Raw genomic sequence first — 16,522 nt, forward strand, 5'->3', positions numbered from 1 at the left:
TCCCGGGTTAAAGCAATTCTTATGCCTCAGCTTTCCCAGTAGCTGGGATTACAGATGCGTGCCACCAGGCCTGGCTAATTTTTTGTGTGTTTTTGGTAGAGACAGGGTCTCACCATGTTGCCCAGGCTGGGCTTGAACTCCTGGCATCAAGTGATCCACCTGCTTCAGCCTCCCAAAGTGCTGGCATTACAGGAGTGAGCCACCACACCCAGCCTGATGCTTTTTATTTTAAAAACAAAATACAATAGAAAAGGCCAAAAATAAAATAGGCCCTACCCTTTGTTTAATATAAAATACAACTCTTATATCACAGAACACAGGCAAACACACACTGGAAGGAGTCCACATGACTGTTTTTTAACATTTTAATTTAAACACGTCAGCGTTTGTCCAAATGAGGTGATATAGGCTAGAACGCACAGCAGGATTCCATACTGGACTCACTCCATGAGCCAACTCATCACTGCCCGTGAACATGAATTCTGGTCCCCAGAGAAGCTGACATTCTTTCCCTGAATGTTCCCGTGGTCTCCCTCTGAAAGCCGATGACCGTCCAACCCTGACTCACCTGAGACTATATCCATATGGCTATTTTAAATTAACCCCTGAAATGTCCTATGAGCACTGCCCTCTGAGACTGCAGACTATTAACCACTCAGACGGAAAAAGAAACAGTCCCTCCATCACCCATATCTTGCACAAAAAACCACCACCACTAATGCCATAAATCCAGGCAGGTTCCTTTACCCAAAGGGCTAAACTGCTTCAGGTGACATAAAAAGTGGCCATGCCTCTCCACATAAACACATCCAATCAACACAGGCCAGGATTGAGCTCTCGCAGGCCTTCCTATCCCATCTCTCATTTCCTCTCTGCTTTTCCCTGGCATGTGCATGCTAAATAAACCTTCCAAACATTTCAAAAATCACACTTTCCTCTCTTTATTGCAATGATGCCCATTTTAATGACACTCCTGGTGGCCCCTGACAGCCACCTGGTGACAAACACAGCACACTGTGTCCATTAAATGAAGATGCTCTGACAATGAGCCTTTCTCATGGAATAAAGTGTCCTGTCTCATAAAACTGAGAATTCTCCAGAAAGAGCTGAGTGGGATGGCTTTGAGGAGCACAGTGATTCAATAAGTTACTGAGAACTGAGGTAGTGAGGGTAGCCTGACCGCACACTGATTTTTGTCGCCAAGCACAGAGCATCTCTAGATCCTGTCATCGTCAGCAAGTTGTTGCTCTAAATCATTTGGGGGCAAGTCCTTGATTCTTCCAAACCAGGAAGTGAGTCGGTTTAGAAGACCTTACATCCCCCGTGCCACCTACAATGTTTCTTCCCAACGTCCACAAGTAGCATTTCTGTCAACAGCACTAGAAGTCCTGTTAGGATTTAAAGCAGAGAGACCACAGCCGGGGTGTTTCTCAGATACACTTCGCCAAGTCCAAATGAGAGTCAAAGTCACGACGTCTAAATGTTTCCTTAGCCCTACAGAAATGGGTCTCCTTTGCAAAGGCTCAGAGGCGCTAAATACATATATTAGCGTTGTTAGCTTAGTGATGGGACGAAGTCTGCAGTGAGGTTTAATTCTAAATAGGGTAGGTCTCATAGCGCCTGTGCGACACGGCGCCACCATACTTCAGAGGTCCTTCTGGCAAGAGCAGCGACCACCGCCAGGGCCTACTAGAATTTTGTTATTGCTCACTTTTGCCGACAAGGTGAAGGGTAGAACTGAGCTCTAAAGAGAGCCCAGAAGGCATTGGTGCAGGGGTTGGGGCGAGGGGCGTTAAGGTGGATTTCTATCCTCTACGTTCCTTGTGTGAGGCACTCAAACGGATTAAGCATAAATAGAGGCACAAGGTTCAACAGCGTTTCCCTCTGAAAGGACCAGAGGAGATCCCCACGCAATATAACCACCCGACAACAGAAACATCGTCTAACTACACACAACGCCCACCACTGCCGGATTACTGCAGGAACCGGTCCAGCTTCTCCTGGATGCGGGCAAACGCGTCCTTCCCCATGTAGTCAATACGGCCTTCCTCCCACTTCCTCCTCTCTTCCTCGGGGCTCAGCTCCTTCACTTTCTCTTCAATGGAGATCTGGGAAACAGACACGGCCAGGTCGACCTAGGGAAGACAGTCAGTGAGAGATGGTTTTTGCGGCTGTCCATTATCAAGGGAGAGACTGCTAAAATCCACCCAGCGTAGGCTCCTGCAGAAAGACGCATCCCAGTTCTCAAAAACAGATTGCTAATCACTAGCACTCTGTTTTTAATGAGAGAGGGTCTCACTCTGTCACCCAGGCTGGAGTGCAGTGGTGCAGTCATAGCTCACTGCAGCTTTGACCTCTTGAGTTCAAGAGATCCTTCCACCTCTGCCTCCTCAGTAGCTGGGACGATAGTAGACATCACCATGCCCAGTTAATTTTTGTATTTTTTTTGCAGAAATGGGGTCTCATTACGCTGCCTCGGGTGGTCTTGAATTCCTGGGCTCAAGCAGTCCTCTTGCCCTGGCCTCCCAACGTGCTGGGATTGCAGGCAGAAGCCTCCACACCCAGCAGCACTTTTCTTTTGAGCTGAACACACACTAGCTTTAGTATAATGTGCTTAGAAGATAGATTTTTTTGCTTAAGGTTTTTGAAATTTTATAAAATGTAATTGTATATGTTCTCTTTTTATGAAGAATTGTTTTCATTTCTAGCCACTAAACCATTTTAAACACACACGCACACATACGCACGCACACACACACACACACACACCCTACTGATTTAATATTGTCACCCATCAAAACTTCTGTTTTGTATGACAGTGAATAACCAAACTATGTCAAATGAAAAAAACTGACCTCATGTAAGTAAAGCCTAGAATAGTTTGGACTGCTTGGCACAGGAATTTAAATAATAATTCAAGTAGTTCTTTCAAGGGCAGAGTTTCTGCCTTCTTAAGGGACATATGAAAAAACAGATGAATACACAAGTGTGTAACAACACACACAAACACACACTTTTGTTTGGCATTGAGATGAGTCAACAAAAAGAATAAATACATTTGCTTTAAACACTTCCTACCAAGAACTAGAAAAAGATTTTTAAAAATTTAAAGATGGTAACAATAATAGACACATACATCTATCTGTCTGTCTATCATCAGCATCACCTAGCTATCATCTATCTATCTACCTATCATTATCTATCCATCTAATCATCACTATATCTATCTATCATTATCTATCTAATCATCACTATCTATCTATCGATCAGCTATCTCATCTATCAACCATCTATTATCTATCATCTATCTCATCTATCTCCTTATGTTCTATCCATCTATACACCCATCCATCCGTCCATCCATTCGCTTTATCTATCAGTCAATCATTGGTTATCTATCACTCTACCATCTATCTACCTATTTATCTATGATCTCTATCTACGTATGTATGTTCTATCAATCTATGCATCCATCCATCCAGTCATCCATCCTATCATCTATCACTCTATCCTTCATTTATCTACCATCTCTAGCTATCTGCTATCATCTAGCTCTTCTATATTTATGTATCTATTATCTAGATGTGCAGATGAATGGATAGATGAGATAGATGATGGATAGAAAACAGATAGATAGTGGATGCAGTGGCTCACACCTGTAATCCCAGCACTTTGGGAGGCCGAGGAGGGCAGATCATTTGAGGTCAGGAGTTCAAGAGCAGCCTGGCCAACATGGTAAAACCCCGTCTCTACTAAAAATACAAAAATGAGCTGGGCTTGGTGGTGGGCGACTATAATCCCAGCTACTCGGGAGGCTGAGTCAGGAGAATTGCTTGAACCTGGGAAGCGGAGGTTGCAGTGAGCTGAGATTGCACCACTGCACTCCAGCCTGGGCAACAGAGTGAGACTCCATCAGAAAAAAAAAGAAAGAAAATAGAATAGATAGATAAGAGGTAGAAAGATAGATACATGATATGTAGAGACACAGATACATATAAAGATAAAATTTAGTTTTCATTCCATGGGCATATACTATTTTCTTCTCTAATTACTTGCCACAGTGTTTTTGAGAAGTTTCTACATACAAGGTTCTGCCTTCTACACTCATTCCCATATATTATGTTTTATTCAGAGACAGTCATCCTATTGATCGAGGTGATAACAAGATTTAAAAGCTAAATTAAAAAGTCCACTGCAGCATCTCTCCCTCTAAGGGCACTTGCATTTAGATCCATGAAGTTCCTGAGAATGAAATGGTTCTGGAATGAACAGGACCTACAGCACCCTACCCCACGCTAGTTTTCAAGATAAAATAGTACAGTGATTGTGACATTCGTGCTAACAAGAGTTGAGTATCGCCCCAGTGCTGTGAAGTGGGTATTACACAAGATACTAAATGAACAGGGGACGGTCCCATAGAGGACGGTCCCCTAGAGGACAGCGTGGACACAAAGGAGAAGGTCAAAGTGCCCCCGTTTAGCAAATCAATGACCAAAAGCTTCCTAATCTTTCTGAGTCAAGCACTGACAAGGGCTTTCCCTGGACCACTCTCCTTCCTAATACCCCTCCTTCCAATTCTGTGAGGCGGGGAACCCGGTCTCCACCTCATGAACAGTGAAGCAAAGTAATGAACTCAGGCTGGGCACGGTGGCCCATGCCTGGAATCCTAGCACTTTGAGAGGCCAAAGGAGGATCACATGAGGCCAGGAGTTCGAGACCAGCCTGGAAAGCATAGTGAAACCCCAACTCTACAAAAAATAAAAATAAAAAATTAGCTGCTTGCAGTGGCCGTTGCCTATAGTTCCATTTCCTTGGGAGGCTGAGGCAGGAGGATTGCTTGAGCCCAGGAGATGAAGGCTACAGCGAGCTATGATCATACTCCAGCCTGGGTTACAGAGCAAGACCCTGTCTCTAAATAATAGTAATAATAATTTTTAAAAAGAAAAAGGAATGAACTCACCCAGGATCCCAAACCTACCACATGGCTGAGCTGCCCAGCACAGGTCTATCCAACCTCACACAGGTGCCCTGTCACCCACTAATAACTACAGATTCGAGTCATAGAGCCTCAAATGATGACCACGAGGGTAGAACATGTTGAAGGGATGAATCCACATGTTTCGAAGAAAGCTTGACATCAACCAACAGCTCTAGAAATTAAGTTCAAAATGCTGCATTGGAACAGTGACCAAGCAAGAATGAGGAAAAAAAATTCACATTTTCTCCAAGGGTGACTGTCTGTGGAAGACATTTAGTCAATGCAAACATTTATGATGCAGTAGGTCCCCTTCAATGGTATGAATGGCACACATTCAACACCACCTTTCAGTCTACACCTAGACCTAGCTCTAGAGCTGTATTGATTGTTACTTAAAGACCAAATGGCGTTATTAGATCATGCTTAAAGGGGAAGAGAAAACGTTAGCAATTGCTTTCATTAAATCCATCAATGGAGAGAATGTAGTTGAAGATAAGAACATTGCTAAGAGGAAGGAAGAGAAAGCATGCATCTCTCATTTCATCCTGAAAGAAGAAATTATTTGCATGCCCCATTTGGACTGGAACATTCACGTGCCCCTCGACAACAATTTTCAGCTTTTAATCTCTTGACCTCCCTCCTGTTCACTTTTGCAGAACAGCTTTTAAAGAGTGAAAAGGCATGATGATCAGAGTTGAAGATGGCAAAAGAGAGTCAGCCGATCACCCCAGGCAAACGCCAGAGAGAAGACAGAAGAATCAGAGGCAGGGGAGAAGGAAGCCGATTCTTATTTTTTGTTAAATGAGGCTGAAAAATGAATTAACGGCTGTTGGGTGCATGCACTTGACCCCAGTGAGAGTGGATGGCCTCCACCGGGAGCCTTGGACACGGGGAAGAATTTGGATACCACCTCCAGAGCATCCTGTGGACTGGGGTCCCTGACGACCTCAGCAGGGAGTTCCTGGCTCAGTTCGAAGGTTTCCTCGGATGGGACACTTTTGACTTTATTCGCTGGCTGCTAAAACATAACCATTCCATCATTAGTCTGCGGTGGGCTGCAGGGAACTGTATCCCTAACCTAAATGATGGAGAACTCTTTATCCTGGGGTAATATAAAATCAGATTAATGGGTTGAGACCAGGCACGGTGGCTCATGCCTGTGATCCCAGAATTTTGGGAGGCCAAGGCAGGAGGATTGCCTGAGCCCAGGAGTTCGAGACCAGCCTGGGCAAAACAGCAAGACCCTATCTTTATTATAATTAACTTTTTTTAAAAAAACAATGGGCTGTGCTTGATCCTCTTTTCTGGGAATGCTAAATAAAAATAGCTCAGCTTCTCTCCACTAACTTTTTCTGAGCCATCCACCATGTGTCAGACAAGAGGAGATGCTACAAGTTCTTATGCAATTCATTCAAGTTAAATTTTCAGAGAGAGAGTTGACTTATTTATACCAAATGCCTACAGAAGCATTTTACTAAGATAGTCTCTCTGAGAGTTAAAAAAAAAAAAAGAGGGGGAGGGTGTCTATGCCAGTTTTCTGATGACATGTGGTAATAAAAGCCCAGATTCGTAAGGATAAATTTAGGGAAAACAGCATTAAAATCAAATCTGTAGTCATGGAATACTGACTTTAGACATGGTGCAAGTCCTATCAAAAGTTTAAAAAAATTAATGGAGACATAGATGCTATCTTGACACTGCATCTTTTTCTTCTTAAATTGTTTTAAGTAAAGTGGAAGAAAATAATAAAATGACCAAAAACAAAACCCCACAATAAATTCGAATAGACAGCCAGATTCCATATCCACCAGGATAATAGAGAAATAGACTAATTATAACACAACTTATTCCAGGCGGGAGAAGCCATTCAAAATAGAAAATGGGAGGAATTCTAAAAGGCATATTGTGCCCCCACTGGTATGTGATGGGGATGGACACTGTGAGAAATAACAAGCAATAAGAGAGCTGGCCATGTGTGAGTCATATAGATGAGGAATACCAGTGTGGTTTCAGTCTCTGTGAAGTCTGCAAGCTGAGGGGAAGGCTGGGACAGTGGGTCACACGTTATCACAGCAGGAGTCTCAATTTCAGGACAACCTATCATCTGTTATAAAGAAAGAGAGCAAAGGCAAGTTAAGTCAAACCTTCGTGCAAATAAATGCACTTAACTGAAAATACCCACTCTATTTTTTTCTTTCTCCATGATGCAAACACAGCTTGATACAGGGTAGGTCTGGGGCAAGGTCATAGGCTCACCAATACCTGTCTTCATTTCTTCTTCTTCTTCTTTTCATGCTAACGTCCAACTGCATTTTGTGAACTCCTTGTACCTGGACAGGACCATGGAAATGATTCTCACAAGCAGATTGAGTGAATGTGAGGAAGTGACATGAGTTACCTCTGCGCTGGGCAACGAGAGAAATAAGATTTTCCTACCCCCTCTTCTTCTACCAGCCAGGTGAAAAACAAGGTCCCTCCACATCTCTGAACTGGGCCTCCGTAAGAAAATAAAACCAAACAGAGAACACATCAGGTGACTCTTTTCTCAACTCTCCCAAGGATGGTCCATATCTAACACCATTCTAGATGTGGAGGAGATAACTGAATGCATTACATACAATGGCTGTCATCAGCATCAGCGTCTAATCCTCCCAAGGACTCTCACTTGAGAAGAGCTGCTCAAAAGGTGGAGCACAATAATAGGAGCATCCTGGATCCCTGAAAGACTGCATGGAGTAGAGGATACATTGGCCACCCCTGCTGGCTGTGACACAAATGAGAAATAAACTTTTATTTATTTGAGGGTTGTTTGTTATAGCAGCTAACCTACCTTGACAAATACCAGGTCAAGAAGCAAACCTGTGTCCAAACACTGGGGTCCTCATCAGGTCAGGTCACAAGGCAGTTAGCTTAATGAGTGTGAGCCACAGAGATAAGATAACACTGACATCCTCACTGAAAACACACTGTGGAATTCTTGGGAGTGGATGTGGTTGAGCCTCAACATAAGCCCCTCTTGCCAACATCAGGCCGACTTAAGTGAATTGTAATCATTCAAATGCAGACTCCCAGGCCATGGTCCCAGAGATTTTGAGTGATGTCAGCTGGAGTGGAGATCAGTCACTTGGACACCCAGCTCCCAAATTTCTGATCCCAGCATTCCCTTTTAGGAGAATGTCCAGTTCATTCTCCTAATTGAGGCATGAATGTATGCATTTCACAGGTGTTTATGGAGAGATGGGCAGTGAAGATTAAACAATGGCCTACACAGACATCATCTGCACCTTCATGAAGCTTACTGTCAATGAAGACAGACAATCAACAAATAACAAATACAAAATGGCAAACCATGAGAAATTCGAGGAAAGAAAATGCTATTGTTACCAAGAGACCTCACCTGGCCTAAAGGGGGAGACACTCCTGGGAGAGCAATATCTAAAATGAAGCCTGAAAGATGAGTAGAAGCCAATGATGTAGAATGACTGGAAATACAGTAAGAAGAAGAACATGCTGAAAAATACACATGAAAGCAGATCAGTATGTGCAGCGCCCTCAGGCAGAGGAACAGGAGCACAGAAAGAAATAGAAAAAAGGTATCTGCAAAAACTGGACACCCCCAAGTCATTATCAGTGAGATTTAGTGAAACTTTAAGATGTAAAACAATGTAACCATAAACTTGTTTTTTTAAAACAATCATGAACTTTTTTTTTAATATTGACTATTCTAACTCATAATCATGAAAGTATAAATTTATTTATTTATTTATTTTTAAGACAGAGTCTTGCTCTGTCGCCCAGAATGGAGTGCAGTGGCATGATCTCAGCTCACTGCAACCTCCACCTTCCGGGTTCAAGTTATTCTCTTGCCTCAGCCTCCTGAGTAGCTGGGATTACAGGCATGCATCACCACACCTGGCTAATTTTTTGTGTGTATTTTTCATAGAGACAGGGTTTCACTATGTTGGCCAGGCTGGTCTCGAACTCCAGACCTTAAGTGATCTGCCTGCCTCGGATTCCCAAAGTACTGGGATTACACGTGAGAGCCACCATGCCCAGCCTATGAAAGTGCAATTTAAATAACTCACAGAAGAATAGAGCAGAACGGTGGTTGCCAGGGGCTAGGAGGTGCTTCGAATGAAGACATGTTGGTGAAGGAATATGAAGTTTTAGTTATACAAGATAAATATGTTCTGGGGAATCTAACGTACAGCATGGTGACCACAGTTAACAATATAGGATTGTATACTTAAAATTTGCTATGAGAGTAGATCTTATGTGTTCTCATTATCAAGAACAGGAGGAGGAGAAGGAGAAAACAGCATTTATGTGAGGTGATGAAAATGTTAATTGGTTTGATGCAGTGATTGTTTTACAATGTATACAAACAGCAAAGCATCAAATTGTACTCCTTAAATGCATATCAATTTTTATTTGTCAGTGGTACCTCAATACAGCTGGAGACAAACTTTAAAAAATTAACATTAAATAAAATATGGGCTCCTTCTTTCAGATCTCAGCTATGTATGTAAAATCCAAACATAAAACCAGGTTCTAGGCCGGGCGCGATGGCTCATGCCTTTAATCCCAGCACTTCGGGAGGCCGAGGCGAGTGGATCACGAGGTCAAGAGATCGAGACCATCCTGGTCAACAAGGTGAAACCCCGTCTCTACTAAAAATACAAAAATTACCTGGGCATGGTGGCGCAAACCTGTAGTCCCAGCTACTCGGGAGGCTGAGGCAGGAGAATTGCTTGAACCCAGGAGGCGGAGGTTTCAGTGAGCTGAGAGAGAGCCATTGTACTCTAGCCTGGGTAACAAGAGCAAAACTCTGTTTCAAAAAAAAAAAAACTAGGTTCTAAGAATTATGGTGTAAAGCGAAATTATAAGTTGTCAAAGACATCAGAAAACCATGATAATAGCACTCCTCTTTTAGCAGATGCTCATGGCTGGCTGCTGAATGGCACTCATAAGCTTCTCAGCCATGATTCCTTTTAATCCCAACAGCCTTATGAGGCAGACAGGTTGAGCCTTCCTCTTACTGCTGCAAAGTTTAATTTGCAGACAGAGATACTTGTCCAACGTATGAGAGATAGTGAGTGAGAGAGCGGGATTTGGGTATGCGCCTCTGTGTCTGCCAAACCTTGCCCTTGAACCGTATGCAATGTACGTGGTTTTCCAGGGTCTGCAAAGCACCAGAATGAGCCTTGGGATAAAATGATGAATGCAATAACTGCATTATCATCAACTACATGAATCCTATGAAAAGGAATAATTTCTTTCTTCAACCAGGGCTGGTAGAGGGATGGCCTGGATTTGAATACTGACACATCAAGGAAAAGGACCTGGAGAAATGACTCTGAGCTGTGGGGCTTTCAGTGAGATGTCTCACAGACATTTATTGTGATGGATAAATGAAGCAGCCAGACAGGCAAAGAATAAGTGCTCAAGAAAGGATTCGTTGAATTGGATTAGGGAAAATGTCAATCTGTTTCTGTCATCTAATTTCTCCCAACAATGAACACATAAATAAGTTCTATGGGGCCAGTCATGAAGTACAATCCTTCATTGGAAGGGATTTAACTCCGGGTTATACGCTTGATTACAAAGGATGAAATAATGATGCAATTTTCAGCTTGCCTTCTGCAGATGTGTTACAATCTCATGAATTTAAATGAGGACGAGAAGTTCAGTCAGCCCTCGCTAATGTTTCTCATCAAGACCCACGGGCTTACTAAACAATTAATATTAACAACTGAAATATAAACCAACATTTATGAATAAATATCGCCAGTATTCTTACTAGTAAGAAATAGATACTTCCTCCTTTGCATATCATGCAGAGAGAAATTTTAAGATGAGAAGGCAACAATCTCAAAGTCTGCTCTTAAGATCACTTTTGGCAAGCTTGTGAATACATGGAATATAAAATGTGACTTTTACAAACTGCATTTATTTTTAGCCTTAGGTAATAGCTATTCTACTGATTTATCCCCTAAAAGCCTGACTGAAGATGAGGTCACCTTGAAAGAAGACACTCTGAAACTGGAGGCAGGCCAGAGAATTGTCAGCTCAGTAGAGAGAGAGGCTGAGATATGCAGAGATGCTTCAAAACAAAATGCTCTGTGTGGGAAGAGGAAAGCTGAGAGAGGGCATTGTAAAGGCAGATGAGGCAGGGATAGATATACAATAGACACAGAATGTTCCAGTACACAATCCAAGGACATACATTTAGAGCAAAAAGGGAAGCACTCCTTTGCATCATGGGCTGTAAATTTGTGAAAGTTAATTACTGCTGGAGGTGGTAAATGCTAAAAATACATATCAGCTCGGGAACTGAAATGAGATTTTTCCACTTTCAGCAATTGATGAAGCTGTTGTTTTACACTATGTCTTCTTCTGCCAAAAATACCTAAAAAGGCTGCACAAATAATGTATATAAAACTTTTTTTTTTTGAGATAGAGTCTTGCTCTGTTTGCCCAGGCTGGAGTGCAGTGGCACCATCTTGGCTCACTGTAACATCTGCCTCCTGGGTTCAAGTGATTCTCCTATCTCAGCCTCCCAAGTAGCTGGCATTACAGGCATGCATCACCACACCTGGCTAATTTTTATATTTTTAGTAGAGACGGGATCTCACCATGTTGGCCAGGCTGGTCTTGAACTCCTAACCTGAGCTGATCTGCCTGCCTTGGCCTCCCAAAGTGCTGGGATTGCAGGTGTGAGCCACCACGCCTGGCCTAGAATTATTTTTTAAGTACATCAGAGAGCTACCAAGGCAGCAAAAACATTAGGAGTGAAGATAGCAGAGACAAACAGAAGAGTAACCCTTACACTTGTTACCTTACTTCAACTCAGGGCAAATAAAAGACTGGGAAGCTGAGAAACTGAGCAGTTTTCAGCAGTGCTAGGAGGCTGAGGGGCCCATAAATATTAATAGCAAGGACCAATGAGGGACCCTGGTACACACCACAAGCTTTCTTTTGTGACCTTGCTAAGAGGATAACCGGAAATGGACTGGTTCTCATAAACACTGAAGCCCAATTTCCCTCCAGCTCAGCCCGAGATACGATCTGGGCAAACCACCTCAGCGTATGGAAATCACATCAATTTTTTAAAAAATCCTCTTTTGGAGGATAATATGATATAATAATATGATTCAGAGCTACAAATAGTCTTTGCAAATTTTTTTTTCATTTACCGTGTCTGGCTGTCAATTGAAAAATTAACTATTACACAAGAAAAGACCAAATGAGTGAAAATCGAGAGCAAACAAAATTAAGCAATAAAACCAAACCCACCCGAAAACTAAATATGTGATTTATCAGACATGGACTATAATTAAATGTGAGAAACACTTTAAATAAAATAGGAGGAAAGATAAAAATTTTCAAAGTAGTATTGAAACTCCACCCAAAAAATCTGATGTTAATTTGAACTAAAACCATAATAACTGAAAACTAGAATGTGGGGTTAACAACGGATTAGACATAGCCAAAGAGATCAGTTAACTAGTAAATAGGTCAGTAAAGTATGGGGAGAAAGACTGATAGAAAATGCAGATAACTGTGTCACAGATACATGGGACACAGTCAATGGTTCTACTAATGTTAGTGGAGGCCGGGCATGGTGGCTCACGCCTGTAATCCCAGAGCTTTGGGAGGCTGAGGCGGCTGAATCACCTGAGGTCAGGAGTTCGAGACCAGCCTGTCTGGCATGCTGAAAACCCGGATCTACTATAAATACAAAAAAATAGCCAGGTGTAGTGGTGGGCACCTGTAGTCCCAGCTACTCAGGAGGCTGAGGCAGGAGACTTGCTTGAACCTGGGAGGCAGAGGCTGCAGTGAGCCAAGATTGCACCACTGCACTCCAGTCTGGATGACAGAGTGAGACAACATCTAAAAAAAAAAACAAAAGCAGGATACACTTCAACAGAAAAGTGTATTATAAATAAAATAAGATTCTCTACAAACAAGAGCAAAAAAACTTGATAGCTTAAAAAGAAACTGAAGGACAACTCTAATCTTTTAATTAACTGCATTTCCCTACTCCAAATACTGGAAGTCAAAACACTGGAGAAGATGCTAATTGCATTTTTTTCTTTAATACATTAATGTATGTGGAAAAAATTAATATTCAGCTTTTCTTTTAAAAACACAGACCTGGGCCAGGCACGGTGGCTCACACCTGTAATTTCAACACTTTGGGAGGTCAAGGTGAGTGGATCACTTGAGCCCAGGAGTTCAAGACTAGCCTGGGCAACATGGCAAAACCCGTCTCTACAAAAAATACAAAATATCAGCCGGGCATGGTGGCACCGCCTGTAGTCCCAGCTACCTGGGAGGGGGTGGGAGGGTCACCTGAGCCTGGGAGGTCGAGGCTGCAGTGAGTCAAGATCGTGCTGCTGCACTCCAGCCTGGGCAACACAGTGAGACCCTGTCTCAAAAACAGGAACAACAGCAAACACCAAAACACAACAGCCTTGTCATCTTGATACATACTGAATAGCCCCAGCATGCACCATCGGCTTTTATGAAGTTATTGCGATTTATGAAAATAACCTTTTTTTCCATTCAATTTAGGAATTCAGCTCCCCTAAATAAAAAACTCAGAGTAACTCAGCAAATGGACGACAGCAGGTGACAGTGAAGCTGTGAAGCTGCATGATTCATTTCAAAGACCACCTGGGGTGTGAATTAATGAATGGAATTTCTCCTGATATCCATGGAGGATTGGTTGCAGAACCTCCTAGGGATACCAAAATCCATGGATGCTCAAGTCTCTGATATAAAATGGAACTGTGTTTGCATATAAGCAGTACACAATCTCCCACAGACTTTCAATCATCTCTAGGTTAATTACCATATCTATTACAATACATATGCTATGTTAATACTTGCTGTATCGTATTGTTTAGGGAATAATAACCATAGAAAAAAGTCTCTACACGTTCAGTGCAGATGCAATTTCTTTTCCCAAATATTTTTGATCCAAGCTTGGTTGAATCCACAGGTGTGGAACCCACAGATGTGCAGGGTGAGCTATATATCAGATACTGTATGGACAGCATCCCTCCCACTTTTTGTTTTAAGATGTTCAGAAATATTGATTTATCCAAAGTCACCCAACTAGTATACAAAACAGCTCAAATGTTCAACTCCTTGTTCAGTGTTTTTAAATATTATCTTGGAAAATGTGACAGTAAGATATAATAATCCATCAATCAACATACCTTTTGTTAAATAGAGTGTTTGTTTTTTTTTTTACTTTAAGTTCTAGGATACATGTGCAGGACGTGCAGGCTTGTTACACAGGTATACGTGTGTCACGGTGGTTTGCTGCAGCCATCAACCCGTCACCTAGGCTTTAAATCCCTCATTCTTTGTCCTGATGCCCTCCCTCCCCTTGCCCCCAATCCCTTCCCCTGAAGAAGTCATTGTTTTTAGAATAATAGCAGAAAATATATAGACCGTAACAAAATTTTTTAGGTCAGTGTTCCCAACCCACTATTCACCTACATTAGGATGGAGAGGTGGGGAGAATGGGGAGTGAGATTGAAGGATGAATTTATGTGGACACGGGAACTCCAAAATTCCTTTTTCTTTTTTTCTAAGATGGAGTCTCACCCTGTTGCCCAGGCTGGAGTGCACTGGCACGATCTCAGCTCACTGCAACCTCCACCTCCCGGGTTCAGGCGATTACCGGCTAATTTTTGTATTTTAGTAGAGACTGTGTTTCACGGTGTTGGTCAGGTTGGTCTCGAACTCCTGAGATCAAGTGATCTGTCTTCCTCGGCCTACCAGCGTGCTAGGATTATAGGCGTGAGTCACCATGCCTGGCCCAAAATACCTTTTTTGCTAGTATTCTTTTTATTCTGTCAGGTTTTTTGTATCTGTGTTGCAGTCAGCCAACGTAATGCTCCCTAGTTATTTAAGGTTATGCTTCTTTTTCTTTTCCTTCTTTTGAGACTGAGTCTTGCTCTTGTGCCCCAGGCTGGAGTGCAGTGGCATGATCTTGGCTCACTGCAGCCTCTGGCTACCATGTTCAAGCCATTCTCCTGCTTCAGCATTCTGAGTAGCTGGGATTAAAGGTGCCTGCCACCGCGCCTCACTAATTTTTGTATTTTCAGTAGAGACAGGGTTTCACCGTATTGGCCAGGCTGGTCTTGAACTCCTGAGCTCAAGTGATCTGCCTGCCTTGGCCTCCCAACGTGCTAGGATTACAGGTGTGAGCCACTGCGCCCAGCCTAAATGCATTTTTGACTTAAGATATTTTCAGTTTACGATGGGTTTGTTGAGATGTAAAGCAATTGTAAATCAAAGAGCATCTGTATTTAAACTGCTTTGGTTTCACCTCCATCCCTTTCTTCCCATTCCTGAATCTCTCTATTTGAATTTATCTTCCTTTCTGCTAAATATTTAAGCCGGTCTCTAAGTCTTCTGCCCACTGGGCCTCCAATGCTCGGGTGTCTCCTCCTTTCCCCTGGACCTACGGAGGCATCCCCGCTCCTGCTGCAACTAAGCATTTCAGCGTCCAAGTCTGAGGCCAGTCTGCTCTCTCCTGCCTGCCTCCCCTTCACGCCATGCCTGGGGCCTCTTGCAGGGCTCACAGATACCTTCTTCACTTCGTCACTTTCCTATGGATCAAACTACATCTGAGCTGGATCTGTCTGTTTTCATCTCCCTTGCTGCCCCCTCTGTGATGTGCAGATGCTGTTTATTCATTTAAGGGCCTGCAGTTGGGCACTGCGCTGCCATCTCCCATTGATTTTTTTTGAAATGGGTGGGCATGATGGTGGGGTGGAGGGAGGGGTGAGGCTGGGCAGAGCCCCCAAGATAAGAGATTCGGGTTCTGCAATTACTTTTGAGAACTGCTTAAATATCCTAAGCAAACTACGCTCAGCCCAGCGGGGGGGTCATCTCCCCTCACTGTACCCTCGGTCTTGAGCTCATGGTCAAACTGACAGCAGAAAGACGGAAGGTCCCAGGGCCACCTACTGTCCCCAGCACCACCCAGACAGAGACAGCTTCCACCTGCAAGGATGTTCTTCATCTCCTCCTAGGTCTTGTCCTGGGCCCTGGAAACTGGTGATTCTCCAATTGTTGAGATTTTTGTTTCTACCCTCCTCCTTTCTGCAATATTGCCCCTTGAGAATGGGGTGGGGATTTGGAGCCATGCCAAAAATGTCCAAAGGGCACTGCAGTCTCACTGTGTATGAAACCAGCTGATAGTCCTCTTGAGGCTGCTGGCTGTTGAACATGCTTTTTTTTTTTAAATTTTTACTTTTTTAAAATTGACACATAATAGTTGTACACGTTCACGGGGTACATAGGGATGCTTCAATACATACAATGTCCGGTGATCCGGTCAGGGTAATTTGCATATCCATCACGTCAATTATGTATCATTTCTTTCTTTTGGGAACGTACAATATCCTCCTTCCAGCTATGTATTACTGTTGGCTACAGTCATCCTACAGGGCTATAGAACATGGCAACACATTCCTCCTGCCTAGGTGTAATTTTGTATCCTTTAACAAATATCTCCCT

General features: G+C 42.9%; 1 protein-coding gene across 21 annotated transcripts in view; it reads right to left on the reverse strand.

Annotated features, from left to right (window-relative positions):
- Positions 1 to 207: 207 nt before the first annotated feature.
- Positions 208 to 16,522, reverse strand: part of GYG2 (glycogenin 2) — a 64,373-nt gene continuing 48,058 nt past the window's right edge. For 9 of the 21 annotated variants that reach the window (XM_064364544.1, XM_064364542.1, XM_064364555.1 and 6 more), the window contains 3 exons: positions 6,978 to 7,082; positions 5,889 to 5,996; positions 208 to 2,135 (listed from right to left, as the gene is read on the reverse strand). In XM_064364544.1, the coding sequence (XP_064220614.1) occupies positions 1,974 to 2,135; positions 5,889 to 5,996; positions 6,978 to 7,082 (375 nt within the window). In that variant the 3' untranslated portion in view covers positions 208 to 1,973. Of the gene's footprint in view, positions 2,136 to 5,888; positions 5,997 to 6,977; positions 7,309 to 9,667; positions 9,807 to 16,522 lie in introns of those variants that run through there. The other 12 variants (XM_064364548.1, XM_021676476.2, XM_064364543.1 and 9 more) reach the window with 11 other exon arrangements.

This window comes from Aotus nancymaae, unplaced genomic scaffold (genome assembly GCF_030222135.1).
Source record: "Aotus nancymaae isolate 86718 unplaced genomic scaffold, 86718_ANA_hifiasm-v0.15.2.pri h1tg000058l, whole genome shotgun sequence".
Lineage (NCBI taxonomy): Eukaryota > Metazoa > Chordata > Mammalia > Primates > Aotidae > Aotus > Aotus nancymaae.